The sequence below is a fragment of the Natrix helvetica genome, assembly GCF_964273705.1.
Source record: "Natrix helvetica genome assembly, chromosome: 1".
NCBI classification, from domain to species: Eukaryota; Metazoa; Chordata; class Lepidosauria; order Squamata; family Natricidae; genus Natrix; species Natrix helvetica.
Window position 1 is genome coordinate 123,786,309 of NC_138548.1, and position 24,355 is coordinate 123,810,663.

Genomic DNA, 24,355 nt, shown 5'->3' on the forward strand with positions numbered 1-24,355 from the left:
GTATCTTTATTTTTCCCCCCAAAAAGCAGTTAGTTTGCTCTGCGGGATTTAGAATATCTTTTTGCTACATTGAATCTTTAAGAGCTACCGGCTCTGCATTGCATATGCAATGTGGTGTTTTGTTTTTGTTATTAAATATAATATACAAGTAGTTCTCAATTATGACAGCTCATTTAGTGACGTTTGAAATTGCAACAGTATTGAAAAAAGTGACCTTGTTCTTACGACTGTTGCAGAATTCCCACAGTCACATGATCAAAATTCAGGCGCTCGCCAATTGGCATGATTTACAATGGCTGCAGCATCCCGGAGTCATGTGACCACTGTTTAAAACCTTTATTTCTGACAAGCAAAATCAATGGAGGGAGCCATATTTGTTTAACAACTGATTCAATTAACCGTGATTTTAAAAATGTTGTAAAAAAAAAGCACAACTCATGCAGGTCACGTAACAACTGCCTTAACAATGGAAGTTGTAGAACCAATTATGGTCGTAAATTGAGGACTATTTGTAACATAACTATCATACAAATTGCAATCTCCATATAATTCAAACTTCTGGCAGTGATTATTGGTATCTAGTAACATGTTGTAAAAGAGATGATTATAAACTAAAATATTTGTTTACCGCCCTGGGGTAACTAGGGCAGGACATGGCTGCAGATGAAATGCTGATAAAAATATTTCAGAATAATTATCTGGAAAGTAAAGCTCTATAAGAATCCAGTATGCAGAGGAAGGGGGGGGGGGGATGTACTTGAAAAAGAGATGGACAGATTGGTTGAATGTGGTAAGCAACATATAAGAAAGTTCAGACCTTGGAACAAATGCTAAGTGGTTTCAGTTACCTTTTTTACTGTATTTATTTCTAATTCTTGAGCATTATTGTAGTTTAGATGGGTGATTTCTCCTAAAAGTTGAATATCTACTAAACCATAATTAGCACAAATTAGCAAATTCTCAAACATGCAGTAGAGTCTTGTGTTTCTTCTTCTCCCCACTTGATCCACTTACTGTTGCATATTATCAGAAGCAATACATATAGTGTGAAATCATTTTTAGCTGGGAAGCTGATAGGTGGAATATATAGGTCACCAATTTTCAGCAAGGTGTTATGTAATTTAGAATACTAATCTGGATTTAATAGTTGTTTCTTCTGAAAGACGTCTCTTTAATTTTTCTTTTTTTTTTTACTTGGCAGATCTTCTGGCTAATCCCACCCACTCCACAGAATTTAGAATTATATGAAAACTGGCTACTATCAGGGAAACAAGGAGACATCTTCCTTGGTGACAGGGTATCAGATTGTCAGCGTATTGAACTAAAGCAAGGCTATACCTTTGTCATTCCCTCAGGTATATATAAACAGTGTTGCAAAGATGAAACACAGCCACTAAGAAACAGTTCTAAACAGCAGATTCTCAGTATCTTATTTTTAATTGCTATAAAAGTACATGTCTGTTGAAGTAGTAGAATAATACAATACTTCTTACGCATTGATTAAGCCTGGGATATGCTTAAACTTGAACGGACAATTTTTGGATTTAACTACAACCCATCTACTTTGCTTTAGGAGTCTCCAGGTTCACTTTGCTAAAATTCAGTGAAGCTCCAATTTTTGGCAGCATAACCTTTGACATTTATCTTTTTGGATTTTCTGAGAGGTTGGAAATAAAATTAAGTTTAAAATAGCCTCATAAGTCTCTGGTGATATCTCTCTGGTAACGTAAGCCCTTTATCTCCTTTGCTTCAGAGGTCTAAAAATGATTCTGACCTAAACAGTATTTACCCATTTAGGTCAACAGGGCAATCTGCATTGTTGGCAAATCTTGTAGAAAATAATGAGCGAAGGGCAATAGGCAGTTATTCTAAGAAACCAGAAAATACTCCCCTTCCTCCAATTTCAGGTGAAAAATGTCATTGCATCTTTATAAACTGCATGACATATATTGCTTAAGCCAGGTTGGATCTTGTACCTTTCTGCAATCCTAGGATAAATTGGAATTAAGAATACTTTTTTTCTGAGAAGATTTGGTTCAATAAATATAACTCTTGGAAGTGTAAACATATTGTAAATCACAACTTTAAAAATACAAGATTTTCAGCTATAGAGACTCAGATTATCTAAAGATGAGCTTTGGTCCTTAGGTTGGATCCATGCTGTGTATACTCCTATGGATACCCTAGTTTTTGGAGGAAACTTTCTACACAGCTTCAATATCCCTATGCAGTTACGGATTTATAGTATTGAAGACCGTACACGGGTAAGAGGTTTTCAGAAGCATTTTTCAAAATTGTATAATTTACTCATTATAGAATATTACTACCCCTATTAAAGTTCAATTTTTCAACCACAAAGGCACTAGGTAAACCAGTTAACCTTAAATTTCAAGGGATGGGACTTATTTCTCTGACTTAATCAGAGAAACAGCAGTATAGATGTCTACATTAGGTAGTTACATTCTTTTCTAATATTTTTTAATACTTTTCTAATTTTTATTACAATGCCCATAATGGTCAGACATAGATGATCCACTTAACTGGATTAAATCAAGATGTCATGTAATCCCAAAATCAGTTTCTATTATATCAGCTAGTCCTGAAAGGTCAGAAATGAAGCATTATCATAATCAGCTTTTGTTGATTATTATCCAGTGTCTAGTACTGATCTGAAATACAGAGCTGAAATTACTTTCAGTCTATGTTTAACTGAATTCTGATTATTTTTATCTCCCTTATTTTTCACTGCTGTATTATGCTATGAATTGATGCTTCTGCTTAGGCTTTATTGTGCTAAGTAATCTAGGTTTTAGTTGATTCTGTTATCCATTCAATAAATTACCAGTCTATAAACTAGCATACCATTTCTGAAGTCTGTAGAAAACTGTTATGTCTAAACGCAACCAAATTAACAAGCTTAGATAATTTTACTGGCGAGGGCAGTTTTATCCATAAGATCTTCTTTCACACAGAAAAGGGGATAGGTTTTACAATCCCTTTCCATCTCATTTGTTCTTGATGTTTGAGAAGCCTTTCAGAAGAGTGTGAAATTATAACAAGGGCAAGTAACAAAAAATAGTTCACCACCTATCAACACTGTTGAATCGAAGGCCTTCTGTGAGCATGAAAGAGCAATGTTATTTGTAGGAAGGATGTCTCCATGTAGACAGACTCAGCAATTGCATAAATTCTAAAAAGCTAATGAAGCAAGGCCTTTCCTTTATAAAAGCCATGCTGGATTTTTTCTTCTTCTGATACTCTGGTTGTGCTTCAGATCAGAAATCTTTATCGCTCTTTAATGTTTAACTTTTATGTACATTGAGCTACCCTTCATAGCGTTCTCTAGTTTATTTGGGACAGAATTTAAGATGACCTAGATCTTTTTAAAAGATTATATAGGCTCTTTTGAAGTCCTCAATAAGAAAGCTAATTTTAATAAGTTTATATTTTAATTAAGCGTCTGGAAAAAATGCCACTGGCCCCACACTGAATTGTAAAGTATGAATGATTTAATATTGAGAGTACTACAAGACAGCAATTTTCTACATACTGGGGCATTTTGATTTCCCTATAGGGCGAAGTGAGAAAAAGATGCAGTTATTAAGAAAATTGCATAACTAATAGTCTAAGAAATGCTGTTTTCTTGTATCGTGCCCCTTTACAGGTCCCAATTAAATTTCGTTATCCCTTTTATTATGAAATGTGCTGGTATGTACTAGAACGCTACGTCTATTGCATCACTAACCGTTCCCATTTGACCAAGGACTTTCAGAAGGAATCACTTAACATGGGTAAGAGCTACTATTTTAGCTTTCATTTTTCTGATTTTTATATTATACACACACACACACACATATACACACTCTTCTGATTTTAACAGATAACCCTTGAAGGTAATGCCATAACCAGAAAAGAGTCACATATCCAATCATCAAGTGATCTAAGAGATTATAGTATGACTTAAACCTAGCTATATGTTCACCTCAGAGGTGGGTTGCTAATTTTTTTTTACTACTGGTTCAGGTGCGCTCCCTCACGCGCATGCGCAGAAGCATCTGGGAAGGTGGGTGGAGCTTCCCGCCGCCGCTACTACCAGTTCAGCCGAACCAGTAGCAACCCACCTCTGGTTCATCTTTATTTATTTAATGCTTTCCCAAAAAACTAAAACATTTAATCTGATAAGATTATTCCTTCCTTTGTATGCAGATATGGAACTGTGCAACGCAGAGTCAGGAAGTATGGATGAAGACGATGCTGTGGGCGGAAAGGAATCACGTCGTCCAATCACCAGAAGGTCAATCCTTACCAGCCCAGTAGCTAATGGTGCTAATCTAGACTATGATGAAATAAATAGAGGCTGTCGAAGTTTGCCAAGTCTTAAGAGAACTCTCTCCATGGATTCTGAATCCAGTCGAGGTTCCCAAAATGGCCAAGCATGGGATTCTCACAGCAATTGTTCACTTAAAGACAAGAAGGTGCACCTAACACAGTTTGAGCTTGAAGGTATGCGTTGTCTTGTAGACAAGCTGGAATCTTTGCCTCTACACAAGAAGTGTGTACCCACAGGCATAGAAGATGAGGATGCTCTTATTGCAGATGTTAAGGTAAGATGGAAATATTGTCTTTTTCTATAGCTCTGTCAAGTTGAGGAACAAAGGAACAGTAATAATCAAATTGAAATACTTAATAAGGACTGGATGATATAGCCAACTATGCTGCACTACTGCAAGCTTGTTTAATACTGGAATCAAAATAGCTACCGTGTTCCCCCGAAAATACGACATGTCCTGAAACTAAAGCCGTGCCACATTTTTCGGGTGGGCAAAAATATAAGCCCCCGCCCCGAAAATAAGCCCCCTGGACAACTCCCCCACCCCTGGCAAGGCAGAGCACCACTCACCGACCTAGCAGTATCCCGAAGGCGCCAAGCCGCGGGAGCCGGGGGTTGGTGGAAGAAAGGCACTCACGTTGCTTGGCACCTTGGGGATACCACTAGGTTGGGGAGTGGCGTTCTGCCTGGCTGGAGAGGGGAGTTGCTGGGCGGCTGCTCCCTTGCGCGGGGCTCCTGAAGAGCCGGGCACAGCCTCAGGGGCGAAGCAACCATGAGGTGACCTTGCTCATGAGCAGCCACCCGGCAAACCCCCTCTCCAGCTGGGCAGAGCACCATTCACTGACCTAGGGAGTATCCCTAAGGGGCCAAGCCATGTGGTACTCTGCCCGCTCCCCAGCTGCCGCAGCTTGGCACATTTAAGATACCCCCTAGGTCAGTGCATGGAGCTCTGCCTGGCTGGAGAGGGGTGTTGCGCGAGCACCTGCTCCGCCCCAAGCCTCACCATGCCCTTGCAACTGCCGCCGACCTCCAAGCAAATTTATTCTCCGGCTTCCAAACTCCAGAACTCGGCTTCCGATTCTTCCAGCAGCGACTTCTCTAGGAGTGTTTTCTATGGTTATGGGCTGGAAGCCAGAGAAGAAATTTTGCTCGGAGCTCGGCGGCAGCTGCAAGGGCATGGTGAGGCTGGGAGGCATGCGAGCTGGGGGCAGAGCAGGCGCTCGGGCAACCCCCCTCTCCAGCCGGGCAGAGCTCCATGCACTGACCGAGGGGGTATCCCGAATGTGCCAAGCCGCGGGCGCTGGAGGGCGGGCAGAGTGCCACATGGCTTGGTCCTAGGGATACTCCCTAGGTCAGTGAATGGTGCTCTGCTCGGCTGGAGAGGGGGTTTGCTGGGTGGCTGTTCGTGAGCATGGTCACCTCATGGCTGCTTCGCCCCTGCGGCTGTGCCCGGCTCTTCGGGAGCCACTCGCAAGGGAGCAGTCACCCAGCAACCCCAAAACAATAAGCCCTCCCCCTCTAATAAGCCCAAGGCCATATTTTGTGGGTCAAAAAAATATAAGACCCTGTTGTATTTTCGGGGAAACACGGTATTTTATTTTGTACTTATCAAAATTCCTGACATTATTCAATTTGTCTTTGAAAATGTTTCTGCCTTCCCTGCAATACTAACTAGAAATAATGCAGATTTGTCAGTCTGAGAATAATACCCGTGTTTCCCCGAAAATAAGACTGGGTTATCTCAGGGCCCCCACAGCCAAGTCACTCATGCCCTGACACTTGCTTCGCCTCGCAGTCATGGCACCAAAAGCCACATTCAGCAGGACCCTGCATGGCTGCCGGCCCACTTCTTCTGCTTGCTCGTGGCCTCAATGGAGCAGGAGGCCAAGCCACACACTGGTGCCATGGTCACAAGGTGAGTTGGATGGAGCTACCACACACGCCCCTCATCAGCTTACCTCAGGGCGCCCGCAGCCAGGCCATACATGCCCTGACAACTGCCTCACCTTGCAGCTACTGCACCGCTTGGCCTCCTGGTCCGTTGCAGCCGTAGGCAAGCAGAAGTGGGCCAGTAGCCACATGGGCTCCTGCCTCATATGGCTGCTAGCGCTGCCACCATGAGGCAGATATTGGGACATGGATGGTCTGGCTGTGGGGCCGAGGTAAACTAGTGCGGGATACATGGTGCAGCTGCACCAACTCGCCTCGTGGCCATGTCACCACACACAACCAGACAGAATGTAGGCGGCCAGCTGCGCATGGTGTTAAGTAGGGCTTATTTTGAGGATAAGACTTATATTAGGCACAGACATAAAAAGCATGCTAGGGCCTATCTTTGGGATTTGTCTTGTTTTCAGGAAAACAAGGCATACCATTTCATTTGCATCCCAAGAGAAGGTTCAAAATTTTTTACACATCCCTAATATGGGCACAGTTGTTACCAACTTACATTTTGGTAATATTTTATAACAGGGATATCAAACTCACGTCGTCACAGCAGCATCACATGACATACTAGGACTTTTTTCCCCTTCTTTAAACCGGGCATGGGCAGGACGTGATGCCTCCAGCCCCTGGGCCAGGAGTTTGACAGCCCAGTTTTATAACTTGTATTGATAGTGTTTCATATATGATACTGTTACAAAATTGTTTCATGGAAATGACACAAGGAAGTTCCTAAATTTTATCAGTATGAAATACTTCCTATAGAAAGGCAACTATGTATCTTCCATGTATTTGTCATTTATAGTCTCTGAATAATTTGAGTATATCTCTGGAAGGATTTGTTGGAACAGAATCCTTGGTAAAAAAAAATACTTTTATTTATGCTAAAAGTTGCCATTGTTAGAGTCAATAATACTAAATATATGCTCCCAGCCAGCCAGCACATAAGCACAAATATCATATGGACATAAAACTGTGTGAAATATTACTACAAATTAGTAATTTGTCATTTGCCTGAAAGCCAATTAAGTTTTTAAGAAAGCAGAACATAGTAGAGTATCCAGTGCTCCATTAACTTCTGATAACCTCTTAAGACTGGATTCACCATCTGTTAAGACTATAGCTTGCTTATGAAAAGTTTGCTGAATTGTCTGGATTTGCCTCATATACTAAACCATAAATCATAATTTGCAAACCAGTATCTGGATTCAGATAGTACAAGTCAAACCCAGTCAAATTACATTAGGGTATTATGTGAATCAAAGCACAATAACTTGATTTGTGTATTTTTGCTCCTTCTCTCTGGATTTTTTCCCCCTCTTGTGGTTATTTAAAGGGGGGAAAGGATTTATTTAATCCAAATGATCAGCAAAGCCACATCATTCAACTTGAAAGGCAAGACTGAAAAATGTTTCCTTATTGGAGGGTTATTATAAGGGTGCATGTGTATGTGTATATAGAACCACAAGCCATTATGTCTCCTAGAGATAACAGCTGCCATTTGTTCAGTTGGTGTTTTATGGGTACTGCATGTCATTTGATCTGTCTACTGAAAAATGGTGACAAATTCAGAAGTTTCCATAGAAATGGTAGTGTCCAATTACATTGTGTAGTCTGATAAAAATAGAGTGAGGGCTCAGTTAGAAATACTGCTTAGTTGTATAATTCCAGGTAATGTTGCTGGTGGAACCCACAAACAATTCATAGTAAAAAAAAAATAAAGCTATGAAAATGTTAAAACATTATTCCCCCAATGTTTTAGGTGTTAATTAAAATCCTGTGTCTTGTTCCAATATACCTGTAAACAATTGTGTAAATTTGAAGGGGGGGAATTTTGAATTGCAGTCTGCAGGCGTTTTTTTTTTTTACAGTATCTGTAGGTTGCTCTCTTGTATTCAGAAAGTTAGGTGATATAGCCACAATTCTGCTTAAGGCTGTTTAAAATTTTAGTAAGTTTGAATGCAGTCATCTGTTAATCGTTCATATACATGCAAACTAAAACATTAATGTATGTAAAACACGCCAACTATCTGTTGTACTACAGTAGCCGGTTGCATATTTTGAACATTAGCCCCTGCAACATAGGCATTTAAGATCTATTGCTTGTGATATAGCAGCTTTATAAATCCACATCTTTAATGTTTGTGAAATCACTTTTATCCGTTTCAGCCTTCTGAATATACCAGCAAACAAGTTAAACGCCTAGTTCAGGGAACCAGTAATACAAGGGTAGCATCCAGCAATACCTGTTTGGCTAGTACACACACAGCACCAACTTGTCTCTCCTATTCTGTATCGCAAGTTTGTGCTGAATTCCGAAAACGTTTGATTCATGAGCAAGGAGGGGAGGGGGAAACGAACATCAGGTACAAGTTTCACTTTTACAACGAGCTTTCCGTGCAGTCTTTTAAACTCACATTTTGAATATAAAGCGGATGGGTAGCTGAAGGGCATTAAGAAACTAGCTGCACCTCTCGGCCGTTTCACGGATCTCGAGACCTTTTTTTCCATGTTCTAATCTAGGCGGTTCAAAAGAGAGAGAGAAAAAGCCATTGTTACTGTTCAAAGGCCCCCTTCTTGAGAGGAATTTGCTTGTGACCAAAAAGAGTGATGCAAGGGCGGGCGGTGGAGGGGGGGGGGAAGAAAAGCGCCGTCGCTGCAGCCAGCCCAGAGAAGGGGTTAATCAAGCTTTCCTGTTCTGTTCTCTAAAGTCTGCCAGAGTCTCAGCCCTTGGGGCCGCTGGCCCTGGATTCTCCAATTGCAGTGGTGGGGGAGGGGGGAGGGCGTCAGCTTAGGCGACCGTTTCGACCAATTAGCAAGCAGCCAACCGCTTAGTCCAGCCCCCCCCCTCCTCTTCCCTCCTCCCGACTCTGCAGCAGAACGGCTTCCCGTTCTGTTCTTCTCCGCTCGTTCGCTCGGCCTCCTTTCTCTCCTGCCATCTTCCGTTGCAAAGCATTGCTGGGAACTGCATGTGGGTGACGCAGCAGCATTGTTTGCAGGCAGAGGAAGCTTCCGCCGAAGGGTTCTGGAAGGAGCATGCTCCGGCGAGGCAGCTGCTCGGGCTGACAAGAGTTGTAAAAGTGGCCCCGTTTCACCGAAATCCTCGCGGGGAGAACGAAGGATTGGATGGGAACAAACTTGTACACCCTTGGGGCAAAAGATCGAAAGCGAAGCGGTAACTGGGCAGAATAGAAAACAAAGAGACTAGTAGGAAACTTCCTTGCGAGACTCTCGGCTGCTTCGGTGGAACGGAGCGCGCAAGGTCAGGCAAATCCGGAACTGTGGGGCTGGGTTCAGGATCGGGTAGTGGACTTCTGCTGAATGAGCGGATCCTGGCGTTCCCATGGAGAGCGTTTGATCGGGGTTTTACCGGCGGCATTTCCTTTCACGGTGCTTGTCTGCATTGGGGGGAGGGGGGAGTTTGATTGAAGGGGAAATGCAAGGCCGTTTAGCTTGGCTTTAGAAGGCAGCAAGACCCTCTAACTCTTACTTCTAAACAAGTTTGCCTGCGATCTGTTGGCTATTTGAAAGTAGAGAGTAGTTCCGTCAGTAGTCTTTTTCTACCCCCTTTTCTCTTCCTGCTCCCGAATGGGCTCTTTCTAAAGGTCCGTGGGAATTGGTGGAACTGGGTGTTGTCGTCCTCGGAGCTTACACGCCTCTGCGGCTACCCCTAAAGTGCCTCTGACTGAAGGAGTTTGCGTGTGCCCCCCCTTTTTTTTTCTTTTTGCCCTGAGCAGCATGTGTGCTCATGCCCTCAAATGCCGACCTTTCCTCTTAAATATGTGCCGTAAGGAAGAGGGCGGGGCTTGGAGACTGCACGTTCTGCTGGGCTAGCCGCGACAGTCACTTCCTTCCACCCACGGTTTTTTTTTCCTTGAAGGGTGGGGAAACAGCTGCAAAGCAGGGTGGATTAAAAATCCGTTAAAAAAAATTAAACCCAGTTAAGCTTTGTTAAAACAAGCAGACCTTTTTTTCTCTCTTTTGAATAGACGTTTGATCTCTATCGAAGTTTGCCTTCGCTTTTAAAGGGAATTCTATAAAGCATTGTTGTCAACTGCGTTGTAACTTCGTAAAATAAACCCAAAGTAAAATCTCATAAAAAGGTCATAAAAGGCTGCAATTCTGTTATTTAAATTACAAATGTTGAAGTGGGTAGTGGTTCTTAACCTTTAATGGCTATCTGGGATGTGCACTAGTAAAAATGGTGTTATCAGTGTAGCGATCCAAGTAATACAACTTTATTCTGACATACACATATGATTTTAATCCATGCATGTTGCAAGAATACTTTTAATGCATCCTTGAACCAGATAACAACCACCGTGCTTATTTATCTGATTGGCAGATTTTGTTGCTGTTTCTGTGTTGTTGCTGCAGTGCCATTTTATTTTAATTTTAAAGCTCTTTACATATATCTATTTAATTTTATATGTGAGGCGCTTCCAAAATTTTAAACGGATAGAGGATTCTTCCCCTTGACTAGTCAGCCAAGGTTGAAAAGGAACATTTCTTTTTCCTGTCTTCTACTTTATTAGGTGGAAAGTGACTTGCTTAAGAATTATTGGTTTGGGCTAAACCAAAACAGTACTGTATGTACAGTTTCTGTGTCATAGGGAAATAGCTCTGTCTGATTGGTTTCTAGTTTTGCTTCTGGAAGTTCCATCTTACAATTAAACATCACTTAAATTGTGGCTTATTTTTACATCGGTAAATAAAATGTGCTATCAAAATTATTTCTTTGAATAGATTTGTATTTGTCATTGTGTAAAGGTGATAGTCTGCATTATTACAGATTCAGGAGTAGGAGAATTCAGTTTCTTGTTTTGTTGCATATATGTTCATTACTTAGAGCAATCTTATTAATCAGATAGATTAGATATATATGTTTATATTTGGTTTAGATTCTCAGTGTTGGTTTCCTCTAATTCTTGCCAATTTTAAAGTCTCTCATACTAATAGACATTTCACAGCAGAAGCTTCATATGGGAATATGAATTCCTTGCATTGGTAAGTGCCAGCAAGAGCAAGCCCAGCCCATGCAGTGTTCTTTCCATCTTGGCAGCAAGAAACACTGCACTCCCTGCACAAGGCAATGCCAGTAATGTAACCATAGTAACCCCAAGTAAATAAAGCACATCTGAAACGGCAATCAAGAGTGGGTGGGTGTGGGGTGGACAGCAGAAGCATCAGAAACAAGGAAGGAAAAAACCATTTAGGAAGAGATGCAAAATCACCTATGATCTTAGCCACGTGCTGCTAACACTGAGCAACAGACTGTGACTCAGGTTATTTAGTGCTACAGTATATGAGAAAGACAGATGAATATTAAAGCAACATTATTAGGAAAAAATAGCTTTAATACCTGCTGTTGAATGTTAGGACCAAATTGTCTGGTTTAAGGTTAAAAGTAAGTCTAATCACAATAGTTCAGCACTGATGCATTCCTTTCTGTACGAGTTGGACATTGTAATAGTATGGAACAATAAAAATTGGATTGTAAAGAAAGTCCATATATCTGCACAATTTTTTTTAACTGAAGATGGTATATGCTTTTGATAGTTGAAGTAGATCACGGATAACGCTACGCAAAATCTTCATTAATAAATGGGACTATTTATTTTTATAAAAAGTTACTGTAAGGATGATTATTAAAAGCGTATTGAATAATTTTAAATTTCTATATGAAGTTTAAAGGTCTATTTTTATTTTCTCTGTTCTGCTATAGCTATTGCTTGAAGAGTATTCAAACAGTGATCCCAAACTGGCACTTACTGGAATCCCTATTGTCCAGTGGCCGAAGAGGGATAAGGTAAATAATGGTTTTCTGTGTTTGTTCTAAAACTGGAAAATTTGTGCTGAAAATACAAATCCACTGTGTTAAATCCAACCTCTTATTTCAATTAAATAACCAAGAAACAGACTCTTGCTACTGCTTTTATTCCTACAAATGTACGACTGTAGAAATGCATTGCAGAAAGTAAAATTAAGGATAATGTACATAGCAGTATTTTTGAAGTGCTGATTTCTAGGAAGTATTGCCCAAACTCAGAATTAGTTAATGATAAAATAATCCTGTTATTTAGACATCTTATCTTTGGGAGCAAACTCCTTTCCCTTTCCACGCATAATTTTTTTCTGTTCCCATGTTTAGAGCTTTTCTGTGATTGAATGTCTATTATTGCATTGTGGTCTTTTGAAAAAAGAATCTTTGGTATTCTATGAATCTCTAGATTTAATACTGGTTTTTCCCCCACTGACAGCTCAAGCTTCAGACTCGGCCAAAGTTAAGATTACCTACCATCCCTATCACCAAGCCCCATACTATGAAACCAGCTCCACGACCTGCAACTGTGAGACCCACAGTCTCTCCTATTGTATCTGGTGCACGAAGGAGGCGGGTGCGATGTCGTAAATGCAAGGCCTGCCTGCAGGGCGAATGTGGCATGTGTCATTACTGCAAAGATATGAAGAAATTTGGAGGGCCTGGTCGCATGAAACAGTCTTGTATCTTAAGGCAATGTTTGGCGGTAAGTGATGCTACGGGAGAAAAACCAGTTGTCTTTGCAGAAGAAATAAACTTTGATTTGTGCAAATGAAGGGGATGAAGCCTGTGATTCTTTTTGAAAATATCCCTGAATCCAAACCCAAAGCTATACTTGAAGTCCAGATAGAAATTTCTGGTATGATTTCTTGTTTTAACTTTGTAGCCCAGACTGCCTCATTCTGTCACATGCGCACTTTGTGGAGAGGTGGATAAGAACGAAGATTCCCAGGACTTTGACAAGAAGCTAATGGAGTGCTGCATCTGCAATGAAATCGTTCATCCTGGCTGTTTACAGGTGAGAAGCTTTAAATTCCATACAAACAACTTGATATATACTTTGCTATAAAAATGACATCAACATGAATCTTGTTGGAAATTATTGCTGAGTTTCTCTCTTCTGCAGATGGATGGGGAAGGGCTACTGAATGAGGAATTGCCAAATTGCTGGGAATGCCCAAAGTGTTACAAGGGAGATGAGCCAGAGAAAGGCCAGGTAAGGAAGTGCTTTTTTGTAATTGGTTGTGCATAGTATGCTGCTCTTGAGCAATGAGACAAACTCTTGTTTGCAGAGGGGTTCAATATTTCATGTAGCTTTTATGACTGGGAAGGTGAGATTGGTGCAGCATCTCAGTTTCTTGATTTATTTGTGTATATTGAGAACAATTTGCAGAAAGTGCATCAGTAGTTCTAGCAAGTGAGCTTTGGGTGGTGGTGTGGGAAACACCTGCATCTATTAATGAGCACAAGGGGGACTGTGCATTGTTCATAATAAGCAGATTGCTTCACAGTTGTGTCTTATGACCTTCCTGGAATCTAGTAAACATTTTGCCTGGGGGGAGATCAGCATCCAGCTATTAAATAGCGAACACATGACAGTGCAGAAATTGGGCTGTTGGGCCTGCTACCCCAACAAAGATCTTTCTAGTGAAAGCTATCCAAGGTGGTAATCCCTTTCTGAGCATTGCAAAAGCTATTTCCAAATGGGGGAATATTTGCCCTCTGGGTGTCCCTCCAATACTTCATTCTAGTCCTAAGTACCGTATGTTCAGACTATAAGATGCACCAGAGTATAAGATGCCCCTAGATTTCGAAGAGGAAAAGAAGAAGAAAAATAGTTTTTGCCCTCCCTGTCCCCTAGGAGCATTCTGCAGGCCTCTCAAACCCTCTGCGTGTCTCGTTTTTGTGGAAAACGGGCCTGTTTTGGCCTCTCGGAACACACACACACACACATCCCTTTTTTGCACTCCCCAGCCCCCAGGAGCATTCTGCAGGCCTCCCAAACCCTTCACACCTCCCATTTTTGCCCCGTTTCTGGCATAAATGGAATGCACCGGGGGGGGGGGGGGGCAAAAACACATCCATATTCTGTCTATAAAACGCACATACATTTCCACCCACTTTTGGGGGGATGAGTCTTATACTCTGAAAAATATGGTAACTCAGATCATAGTAAGGAGTCCTTGTATGAGCCGTTGATTATGATGTACTATATGTGAAATATTGTTCAGCAAGGGAATAACTTGACTTATAACTTGAAAACTTGCTGGAGAATTAAATCTTGACCAAAAAAGTAACATCTTCCTAATCTGTATGTTAGATTAGCAACTCAAAGAAGCTGTGTTTTATTTCAGTCTGGAAGAGTAGTTGGCTTACTTTTCTCATCCACTCATCTGCTTCTTCTGGTACATGTATGCGATACGCTATTGAAATTTCCTAGTTATATTTTTTTACCTTAGCATTGATAGTCTTGAGTATATATTGCTTTAAACTTTGGTTAAATATAGTAAAATACACACATTGTACAATCAGTACAGATAATTTGAGGCCAACTGGAAGAAGAAAATATATTGCATTCAAATGAATTAAAGGGTTTGTGGAAGAAAGATGGTTCTTGTTAAAGTCAGTTAAATTTATAGGACACTCAACTCCCAGCAACTTTGGGTAGTTAACAAATTGTTAAAAACATTTGAAAAGCAACAAAACAAACAACATAGAAAAAGATAACAGAGAAAAACTTGGATGGGAACAAGGAAAGGGAAGTAATGGACCATCTCTCCAAAGATCTGGGCAATGGGCCATATGTTGAGGGTCCATTGAAATATCAACAGAGTGAGGACTGTTTGAATCTTGGAGGGGAAACCACATCCCAGATAACAGGTACTGCTACAAAAAAGGTACAATTCTGGGATCTACCAATCCTGCCAGATTGAACCAGCCAGGCAGATGGAAGACAAATAGTCTCTCAAGTAAAGCCTTCAAAAATTAGTAACAGGGAAGTAAGAACTCCACATAGAACAGATATTGGAATATACTTTCCTTAAAAACCTGAAGAATTCATCATGATCAAACCAATTGCACCCTTTCCTAGTCCTGGAGGTTTTGCTCACAGTCACTCATGCCTTGGTCACTTCCCATCTAGATTACCAGAATGCTTCCACTGGTGCAGAATACGGCAGTGCGGATAGTAATGGGGGTTCATAGGTTTGCCAACATAACACTTCTATTGTGCAAGCTGCACTGACTTCCAGTTTATTTGCAAGTGAAAATAAAAGTACTGGTCATCTTTAAAGTCCCATCTGGCATAAAAAAAAGTTACCTGTGGAGATCCCTTTCCCCTAAGAATATTTACCAGTCCGACAAGGTCAGATAGGTCAGGAAGCTCCCCTAAATACTATTTAATGGGAGCTAAGAAGCATATCTTTCCCATGGCAGCCCTTACCCTATAGGCATCTTGTCCCCTGAAGTTTGAGAGGCTTCCATCTTTTTAGCCTTCTGTAAGGCTCTAAAGACCTAGCTTTTCCCCCGTGTAGGGAGAGGTTTAGATAATGGCACATTAACGGGGATTGGCGCCAGATTTTTCTTGTGCTGTTTTATGTATCGACCAGTTATTTTTTTATAGTTTTTAAAATGGTTTTATGTCTTTTAATTTTTGATCAGGAGCAACCCAGAGTTGGCTGAAAGATGGCAGCTATAGAAGTATTTTAAATAAATGATGACTGCAATAATATAGATCTCAATGTGTTTCTCTGAGCTTCTCCCTGAATAAGGTGTAATTCTACCATAGAACTAAATGTCAAAATTTAATATGAAACAGAAGTAACATAAGTTGCATTACATCTATAGATCCTGATGCCTAATCAATAGTCCAGGTTAGAAGTTCAATTTGTTTCCATTTTATTTCACAAAAGAAAATTATATAAGCTAGAAAAACAAACTTTGTGAAGAAGAGCAATTTTAATAATGCATTAAACACATATCTCAGAGGTCAAAGCAGTAAAGGAGCAACTTGAATCACTTTCATGAATACCAGTTATAAAAGGAGAAGGAAGGAAACAATTTTGTGCTTTGCACTCCAACTTCTTGTCTGGGAATAGCAGGAATGGAAGGGAGGAAAAACCCAGACAAAAAGGCTGGGTTGTGGGGGGGAGTTACGAGGAGGGAAATTAAAAAGTACTTCAGTGGAAAGCTATGGAGATAAGGAGAAACAATGGGAAAAAAATTAAGGAAACAAAATGAAAGAAAGGACTAAGTCTGCTAAGGAAAAAGGGATAAAAATAATGTTCTCAACAAAAAATACAGACACTTTCTTCTCTACTTATAATCAAGCATTCTCAAAAATCTAAAAAAACATCTATACCAACTATATTTGCATAATTGGTAAGTTAGCAGTTTGTTCCTGCTAAGAAACTGGCAACTCTTTCCACATAAGCAGTACCAGCCCTTTAAGTGTTGTAGTGTGCCCTCTTTCCTTTGTGCTTCCTTTTCTTTGTGTTCCATACACAGAACTTTATCTCTGCTTCCTTTCTGTGCCACACAGGAAGTGAAGAGTGATGACACAGCGTGTCTTTTCTCCTTTTGCTCTCGATGTCTCACATGATGCTGCTATCCTTGCACTTTCCCTAAGGGAAAAGACACATTTTTGTTTTGTTTTTAATTTGAAAGTATCAAAGTGCAAAGTGTCACACTGGGACCTCCAACCATCAGCCTCTTAATGTAGTAAGTCAGTGTATATTTCCCATTCTCATTTATTTTTCTAGTTGAAGAAATGTAGGCTTCTGCTTGGCAACCATAGAAAGAAAAAGAGAGGGATTTTGAGTATCACATTTATACCTGATCTAGGGTATTCATTCCAAGGCCAAAACTCCTGCTATTTGATATTTAAATGGTAACTTAATATTGTTCACTTTTTAGAAACGGAAAATGGATGATGGTGACGATGACACAGTTCAAGCCAAAGTCCTGCGTCCCTTGCGTAGCTGTGAGGAACCTCTGACTCCACCACCCCACTCCCCTACCCCAATGCTGCAGCTGATCCATGATCCCGTATCACCTCGAAGCATAGTGACGCGGTCCTCTCCAGGGGCAGGTCCTAGTGACCATCATGGTGCCAGTCGGGATGAACGCTTTAAGAGACGACAGCTGCTTCGACTACAGGGCACAGAACGCACAGTTGTGCGGGAAAAGGAAAACAACCCTAGTGGCAAGAAAGAGCTTTCAGAGGTAGAAAGAGCCAAGCTTCATGGTTCATATCTCACAGTCACATTGCAAAGACCTACCAAAGACGTGCATGGCACTTCCATTGTACCCAAGTTGCAGGCAATCACTGCCTCCACTAATCTGAGACACTCCCCCCGTGTGGTCATGCGCCAAAGTTCAGCCAGGACACCCCAGCGGGGTGGAGATGAAGACCTAGCAGAGGAGGAAGAGGAAGATGAAAGCGCAGATGAAGAAGACGACAATGCTGAGGAAAATGGGGCAGCCAGGCTAAATGGACAGGGGGGCAGGGCATCAGATGGTGAGGAAATCTGGATGCAAAAGGAAGTATGGATGTCTGTCTTCCGATACCTTACTCGCAAGGAGCTTTGTGAATGTATGCGTGTATGCAAAACCTGGTACAAATGGTAAGTGTACAGAAATTGATGCCAGAGCAGTTTTTACAGCTCATTTCTGTAATACCTTTATTTTTCACAGTGCCTTACACAATCCTTACATACCGCATATATATATATATATATATGTTGTATTTGTGCTGATAAAATAAAGGGAGACTAGTATAGATCCATTTCAAGTGTTGTAACACACACACACACACACACACACACACACACACACACACACACACACACACACATATATATATATATATATATATATATATATATATATATATATATATATATATATATATATATTGTGTTACAACCCCTGGTATGCCTAAATATGGGAGGAAGGTCACACTCCCTCTTTCTGTCCTTCGGCTTCATCACAGAAGACCATGCAGGGTATACAGCCTGGGTTCTAATCCCAGTAAGGGTATGGCTAGCTGATGAGAGCTAATTAGCTCGAAATAGATCTATCCTAGTCTCAGTGTAGATATTGGCTCCATGCTCAAGCGACAATTAAGAGAAAAGAATAAATGTACAGATTATAAGCAAGTGTTTTGCTAGTAATAGCTAAAAATGGAATTGTTCATTGGAAGGATATATTCTGGACTTATGTGGTGTAATATTTTACACGCCACAATCTGGGCATGAGTTAAGTATGTTACAATATTCTAAAGAGAACTGCCATCTGGTGCATTTTAAACTACCTGCATTCTGAGTTTTATGTTCAAGCATTTATATATCAAAGTAAAGATCTATCAGTAAATTATATTTAAAGCACTTTGCTTTGATTGTTTGTTCATATCTTTCAGTGCAAAAGGCTAACTGAACTTTTAATTGTACAGCACTTAATATTGGAATATGTAGGTATTCACTGAGATTATGTATGAGTTCACATTACAAATCTCTGCAACTGAAATATTCAATCTGTGTGTATTGCTGCGCAATTCTTTGGTCTCTGCATAAGTTTCAGACCTGTCTCTTCGTTATGGAAAAACAATCCTACCTCGGCCTGCCATAGGAACTGGTTTATATATTTAGGTTGAAGTCAAATAGCAAGCATGAACCATCATTTGGATTTTTTCTAGTTCTCTGTGCTGAGATATTTTCATATGTAGTGAACATCCATCTATCTAGAGGAATTAGGAGAATCACTGCAAAGCTTCATAGATCCAAATGCACTGCTTGAAAGATTATTTTACAGCAGTGATGTAACTACTGTAAAAAGCCATGTCCAAACTTACCTTTGTAAATAGAAAATGTTAACTTTCATATAAAAAATAAAAGCATAAAGATACATATGTGGTGAAGAATTGGAAGGTAACTATGGCCAAGACAGAAAAAATAAGCTACTTATATCCCTATGATATCTCAAGCTATAACTTTCCTATCTAGACTTTGTTTCAGAATATATACTGATCCACTACACTATAATAACCTTAGTCTTGCCCCCAAAAGATAGCTGTGAGAGACTTGTCAGGAACTGTTTAAGTATATCTAAGTGATGTAGGAAAGTATGTTCTCTATCTAAATCTATATATTTGATAGGTGCGGTGATAGGAGATTGTGGACGAAGATTGACTTAAGCAGGTATAAGTCCATCACACCCATGGCTCTTGGTGGTATAATCAGGAGGCAACCAGTCAGCCTTGACCTCAGCTGGACCAATATTTCTAGAAAACAGCTTACCTGGCTCATCAACAGATTACCAGGTATGTACCTGTATCAGGTTGGAAGCATCTTTCTGTCATAGCCTCACATTAAAGGTTTCCCATTGAACAGATTAATCTCCTGTGATAGTTGATCACTAAGGTTGTTTGTGAGTACAGTTTAGGATTCTGAATATCATAATATGGCATTCCTTTGCTTTCCCAAATATAACCATAGATTATATTTGTTATTTGGACTAACTCTTTAACAAGCTATGAGATAAATGTTAATAGGTTATCAAAGAAGCATTGTTCTCATAATATGGATATTGTTCTTATACTGTGGACCTCCGCAATCGTCAACTATTGCCTCACCCTTATAATCTGGAATGAAAGTTGAAAGTAGAAGTCCAGTAGCTAAGAAATATATACAGAAAATTATTGAAAAAATTTTCACATCTATCTGTTGTTCAACAGGCCTCAAAGACCTCATCTTGGCAGGCTGCTCCTGGTCAGCAGTATCTGCTCTCAGTACCTCTACCTGCCCCCTTCTCAGGACCCTCGATCTTCGGTGGGCAGTAGGAATCAAGGATCCCCAGATTCGGGACTTGCTGACACCTCCATCAGATAAACCCAGTATGTTTGTTTTCCATTTGCATAAAGCAGGAATTTCTGGAGAGCTTGTGGGTGGCAGGCAGATTGATAATGAGTAGGAGAATTGAAAGGGGAAGTTTGGGGCTGAAATATACAATAGTTGTTTTTTGTACCCTTTCAATGTTATTGTGTATCATACAATAGGTCAAGACAATCGCAGCAAACTCCGTAACATGATAGACTTCCGATTGGCCGGGCTGGATATTACTGATGCCACACTCCGGCTCATCATTCGCCACATGCCTGCGCTCTCACGACTTGATCTTAGTCACTGCAATCACCTTACAGACCAGTCAGCCAACCTGTTAACAGCTGTGGGATCTTCCACACGAAACTCACTCACTGAAATTAATATGGCAGGTATGTGCACTTGCATTTTTAGAAAAAAAAAAAAAACCACATCTCTGCATTCTACCCTGGCAAGAATCACTGACCTGCATGACCTCTGGCTTATTGCCTTGTGGTTGCAGAAGAGGGCAGTTTTAAGTAGATAGTGACCCCTTTTACTCCCAAGTCACAAGATATGATACCTTTCAGAATCCAAAGTCCCATGAAAGTTTGAGATGCTTATCTTCCATACTTCATAGGCTTTTTCTCCAGTCTTTATTAAATGTGGATAGAACAAATCTGTCACCAGAGATAAAAAAAATTACCCTCCATGTATTTGAACTTGGATAGTGTTCCATTATAAATATTTTTTTAAGAAATGCATTTGAAGTAGCATGTTAAAATTAAATCCTATGTATAGTACAAGCGTTTTATTGATTGTTGCACATCCACATTCAATAAAAATTGACATATACCCCAGAAGGAAAATAATGCTTCACAAAAGGATCAGAGTTCAATATTACTTGTCTTATTCTATAACAGCTTGTCTAATTGCTAATTGTGTCATCTTGAAGAACTGTTCTGTTACATGCTTAACTGATCAGGAGATCAGACTGTATAAAAGATTAAGAACCACTAATGGAGAATTAGCCTTTAAATGTGTGCTTCAGAATTCTTGTGCATTTATATCTCTTCTTCTCTGTAATATTTTTACACATTGAAGAAGTGAATATGAGAGCCAGCTTGGTGTAGTGGTGAGGGTGCTGACCTAGAAACCAGGAGACTGTGAATTCTAGTCCCAAAATAGGCATGAAAGCCAGCTGGGTGACTTTGAGCCACTCTCTTAACTCACCTCACCGGGTTGTTCTAGAGAATAGATGGTGTAAAAGGAGTGTTATATGTGTTTGTACCTTAAGTTACTTATAAAGTAAGAAAGGCAGGATAAAAGCTAATAAAGAAATGAATATTATGTGTATCATATTGCTTTACTTTCCATAGGTTGCAATAAGCTCACAGACCAGTCCCTGCTGTACCTGCGACGCATCTCTAATGTCACTCTGATAGATCTGCGTGGCTGCAAACAGATCACCCGCAAAGCCTGCGAGCACTTCATTTCAGACCTGTCAATCAACAGCCTCTATTGCCTGTCAGATGAAAAGCTGATCCAAAAAATCAGCTAGAAATTTGCCACAGAAAGACTGAAGAGAAGAAGGAAAGATCCCAGACAGCCCCTCTTGGAGAGCAGATCCTCCCTCAGTTTACCCCATCTCTACAGTCAGGAGAGATGCCAGCCTGATTGTGATTGTAATGACCCTCCTCTACTTGGGACTTCTGTAAACCAGAAAATCCCACCAGGCAGTTGAGTAAGTGGCAGCAAGAAGAGATGGACAATTGCTCTTGTTGGGGTACTTGCTCATCAGCTACATGCTCTTAACTTTTTGTAGTCGCTTTTTCAGTGGGAACATGACCTTTTCTCTCCACCTTTTTCCCTTCTCATAAATCCTGTGAAAACAGATTATACTTCCTCATCAGATTATGGGAAACGTGACCTGGACGGTATAAAACAGGTGCATTTCTGCTCCCTGTTTCTTTACTGTCTTGGTATGCAATGTGTTACTAAGTCTTCAGATTTACTAAGACTTGAGAGTAACTGCTCTTGCCCACCATGTTCTGCTAAGCTTCCTTTTTTCACTCACCAGCAGCTGAATGGGCAGCTACTGCTTTGTGCCGATCACTCAGAGCTGCAGTGTTGGCAGTAGTGATGCCTGCTTTGTGGTGAGGGTCTCTCCATGTGCCCTCGGTTCAGCTTGCAGGCATCTCCCAACGTAAGGCTAGTGAGGGGATGGCAGAACTTTCAGAATAAGGGAGCCATGTTCTTACCCTAGATTATCCCAGAAAAGGGAGAGGGTGTCAGACAAGCATGTGTTCTACCTTTCCTGCCATGAAAAGATGGCAGCATTTGTGTAGAGAAAAGGCTGCAGTATAGATTGAAGGCTTCAGGGGCATCTTTTGGGATTTCTAACACCAGCAGAAATGGTCTCTATTGTTCCGTATGTCTGCTGAAATTAGCATCCTTAGAGATACTGGCTAGAACAAATGCCTACATCCTGGGGTTGCATAGCTGTTGGCTCTTGAGCTGGGAGACGGGTTAATGCTCCATTAGCTGCCTCTCTTCCTTTGCAATGAATGGCCGGTCCAAAGAACTTCTCTCTTGGGCAGCAGAGAGCTTTTTGCACTTTAGAAAGAAAGGTAATATTTTGGATCCCTATTTTATTTTCCCCTGCTTGAGTGACTGGACACTCCTTCCAGCTGTCTGAGTTTGTCAGGGTTTGAATGCACACTTTGCACTCTGCTCTCTTCCCCATAGTGATAGCACAAATTGGACTGCCCTTCCCCCTTGCCTCCCCCTCTGATCTTCAAATGGCAAAAAAAGCAGCTCTCCAGTGTCTGTGCAGCAAGGGAAAGGAGGAGAGTGGTTGCAGAATTGGGAGGAAGACCCAATGCACCCTTGCTGCTGCTTCTGAAGCAATAAGGGAGGGGGAGGAATCCACCCATAACTCTCCAAATCGCCCAGCCTAATTGCATTGAATGCTGTGGCAACTGAGCCTCGGGGAAGACTTGACTTCCCCTGCACTATTGGGGATGGGGTGAGGGAGATACATTTAGATCTACTGAAATCCAATGGTTCCCCCCCCCCTCACTTCCATATGAGAGGAGCAGGCTTCTTTGCCAAGAGGACAATGCTAGTGTGATGAGTTCCAGAGTGCCTCAATATACAGGAGCTTTGCTGCAAATTGAATTTTTCTGCAAAAATGCCCACTGATCTCCTAGAAGTGGAAACTTTCTGCCTTGTTGTATTGGCTCCTGTGGAAAAAAAAATTGTAGAACCAATCTTTTTGTGCTTTTAATGTTTTGTTTGTTTCCAAGAGGAAGGTGAGAATAGCCATAAATAGGAGATTCAAGTGCATCTGCCCAGATAACTCCCACATTGAGTTTTCTACACTCTGGGTATTTTGTGTTTTTGTTTTCTCAAAAGTGGGAGCACCTTCATAACTCTCCATGTGCATTGATCAGCCTGAGAAGTGCTGAACTGCAGCAAGTTGGCATGACAGGAGCATTAGTCTGGGAGGAATCTCGTCCTGCGGCAAGAGGGATGAAAAAGCATCAGCAGACTGATTGGGGAGGGTATTGTGAGTTTAGGCTTTATTATCCTACAACCTTCTCAGAAAAGTCCCTCAAATGACTGTGGCTTAAGAGACTTAAAGTAATTGTGAAACTTCATTGCCTAAACTGATCATCACTTCAGAGGGCAAGTGGTGACACAAAGGAAAGAAAAATTATATATAAAATCACTTGGTGATTTAAAAAAGAAACAAAAGAAGACAAAACATGCTCCCTAAATAAAACTCCCTAAGAAAGTCACTATTGTCTAAAAGGGTTTGGTTGTTATTTTGTGTTTTTCTTTTCTTTGGTTTGTTTGTTTGTTTGAAGAAATTGTAAATATATATTTTTTGTTGCTAACTTAGAGTCAATCTCCAATGTTGTGCTTCAAAATTAAATGTAAGCATTAAGGGTAAAAGAAACCAAGTCTTGCGCTCTCGCGGTTGACATGTTTAGGGTTGGGGAATATTTGGGGTTAAAGGGGAGGGAACCTAGTTGGGATTTTTCATTTTCTAATCATTTGCCAATAAGAGTTTTAGAGATTCTTTCCTCAAACATATTACCACAGATCTGAGGCACAAGTGAAAGGGGGAAGAAAAGATACCAGCCTCTGAAGGGAGACTTTGTTTCAATGGGGTGGATTTTGGAATAAACATTTCAAGAAAAAAAATATGTGGGGTCTGCATATTGATTACCCTTGATTTGAGCAGCATTGTAACAGCATGAATGAGAAAACTCAGTTATCTAATCCACTATGCATTTTTCCTTCCCACATTTACTCTCTTATGAATTCTGCACTATTAAAATGATATATGCTAGCAATATTTTAGTCAGAAAAAATTTAATATATCAGTAGCAGGCA

At 40.7% G+C, this 24,355-nt stretch overlaps 1 protein-coding gene across 3 annotated transcripts in view; it reads left to right on the top strand.

Moving 5' to 3' along the window:
• Window positions 1-23,853, top strand: part of KDM2A (lysine demethylase 2A) — a 74,307-nt gene extending 50,454 nt beyond the window's left edge. For 2 of the 3 annotated variants that reach the window (XM_081943292.1, XM_081943293.1), the window contains 13 exons: window positions 1,202-1,355; window positions 2,149-2,264; window positions 3,665-3,791; window positions 4,207-4,604; window positions 12,000-12,083; window positions 12,535-12,801; window positions 12,982-13,113; window positions 13,222-13,311; window positions 17,010-17,719; window positions 19,250-19,413; window positions 19,828-19,986; window positions 20,149-20,364; window positions 21,331-23,853. In XM_081943292.1, coding sequence (XP_081799418.1) covers window positions 1,202-1,355; window positions 2,149-2,264; window positions 3,665-3,791; window positions 4,207-4,604; window positions 12,000-12,083; window positions 12,535-12,801; window positions 12,982-13,113; window positions 13,222-13,311; window positions 17,010-17,719; window positions 19,250-19,413; window positions 19,828-19,986; window positions 20,149-20,364; window positions 21,331-21,512 — 2,799 coding nt within the window. In that variant the 3' untranslated portion in view covers window positions 21,513-23,853. Of the gene's footprint in view, window positions 1-1,201; window positions 1,356-2,148; window positions 2,265-3,664; window positions 3,792-4,206; window positions 4,605-9,555; window positions 9,665-11,999; window positions 12,084-12,534; window positions 12,802-12,981; window positions 13,114-13,221; window positions 13,312-17,009; window positions 17,720-19,249; window positions 19,414-19,827; window positions 19,987-20,148; window positions 20,365-21,330 lie in introns of those variants that run through there. The other variant, XM_081943294.1, reaches the window with a different exon arrangement.
• Window positions 23,854-24,355: the final 502 nt, after the last annotated feature.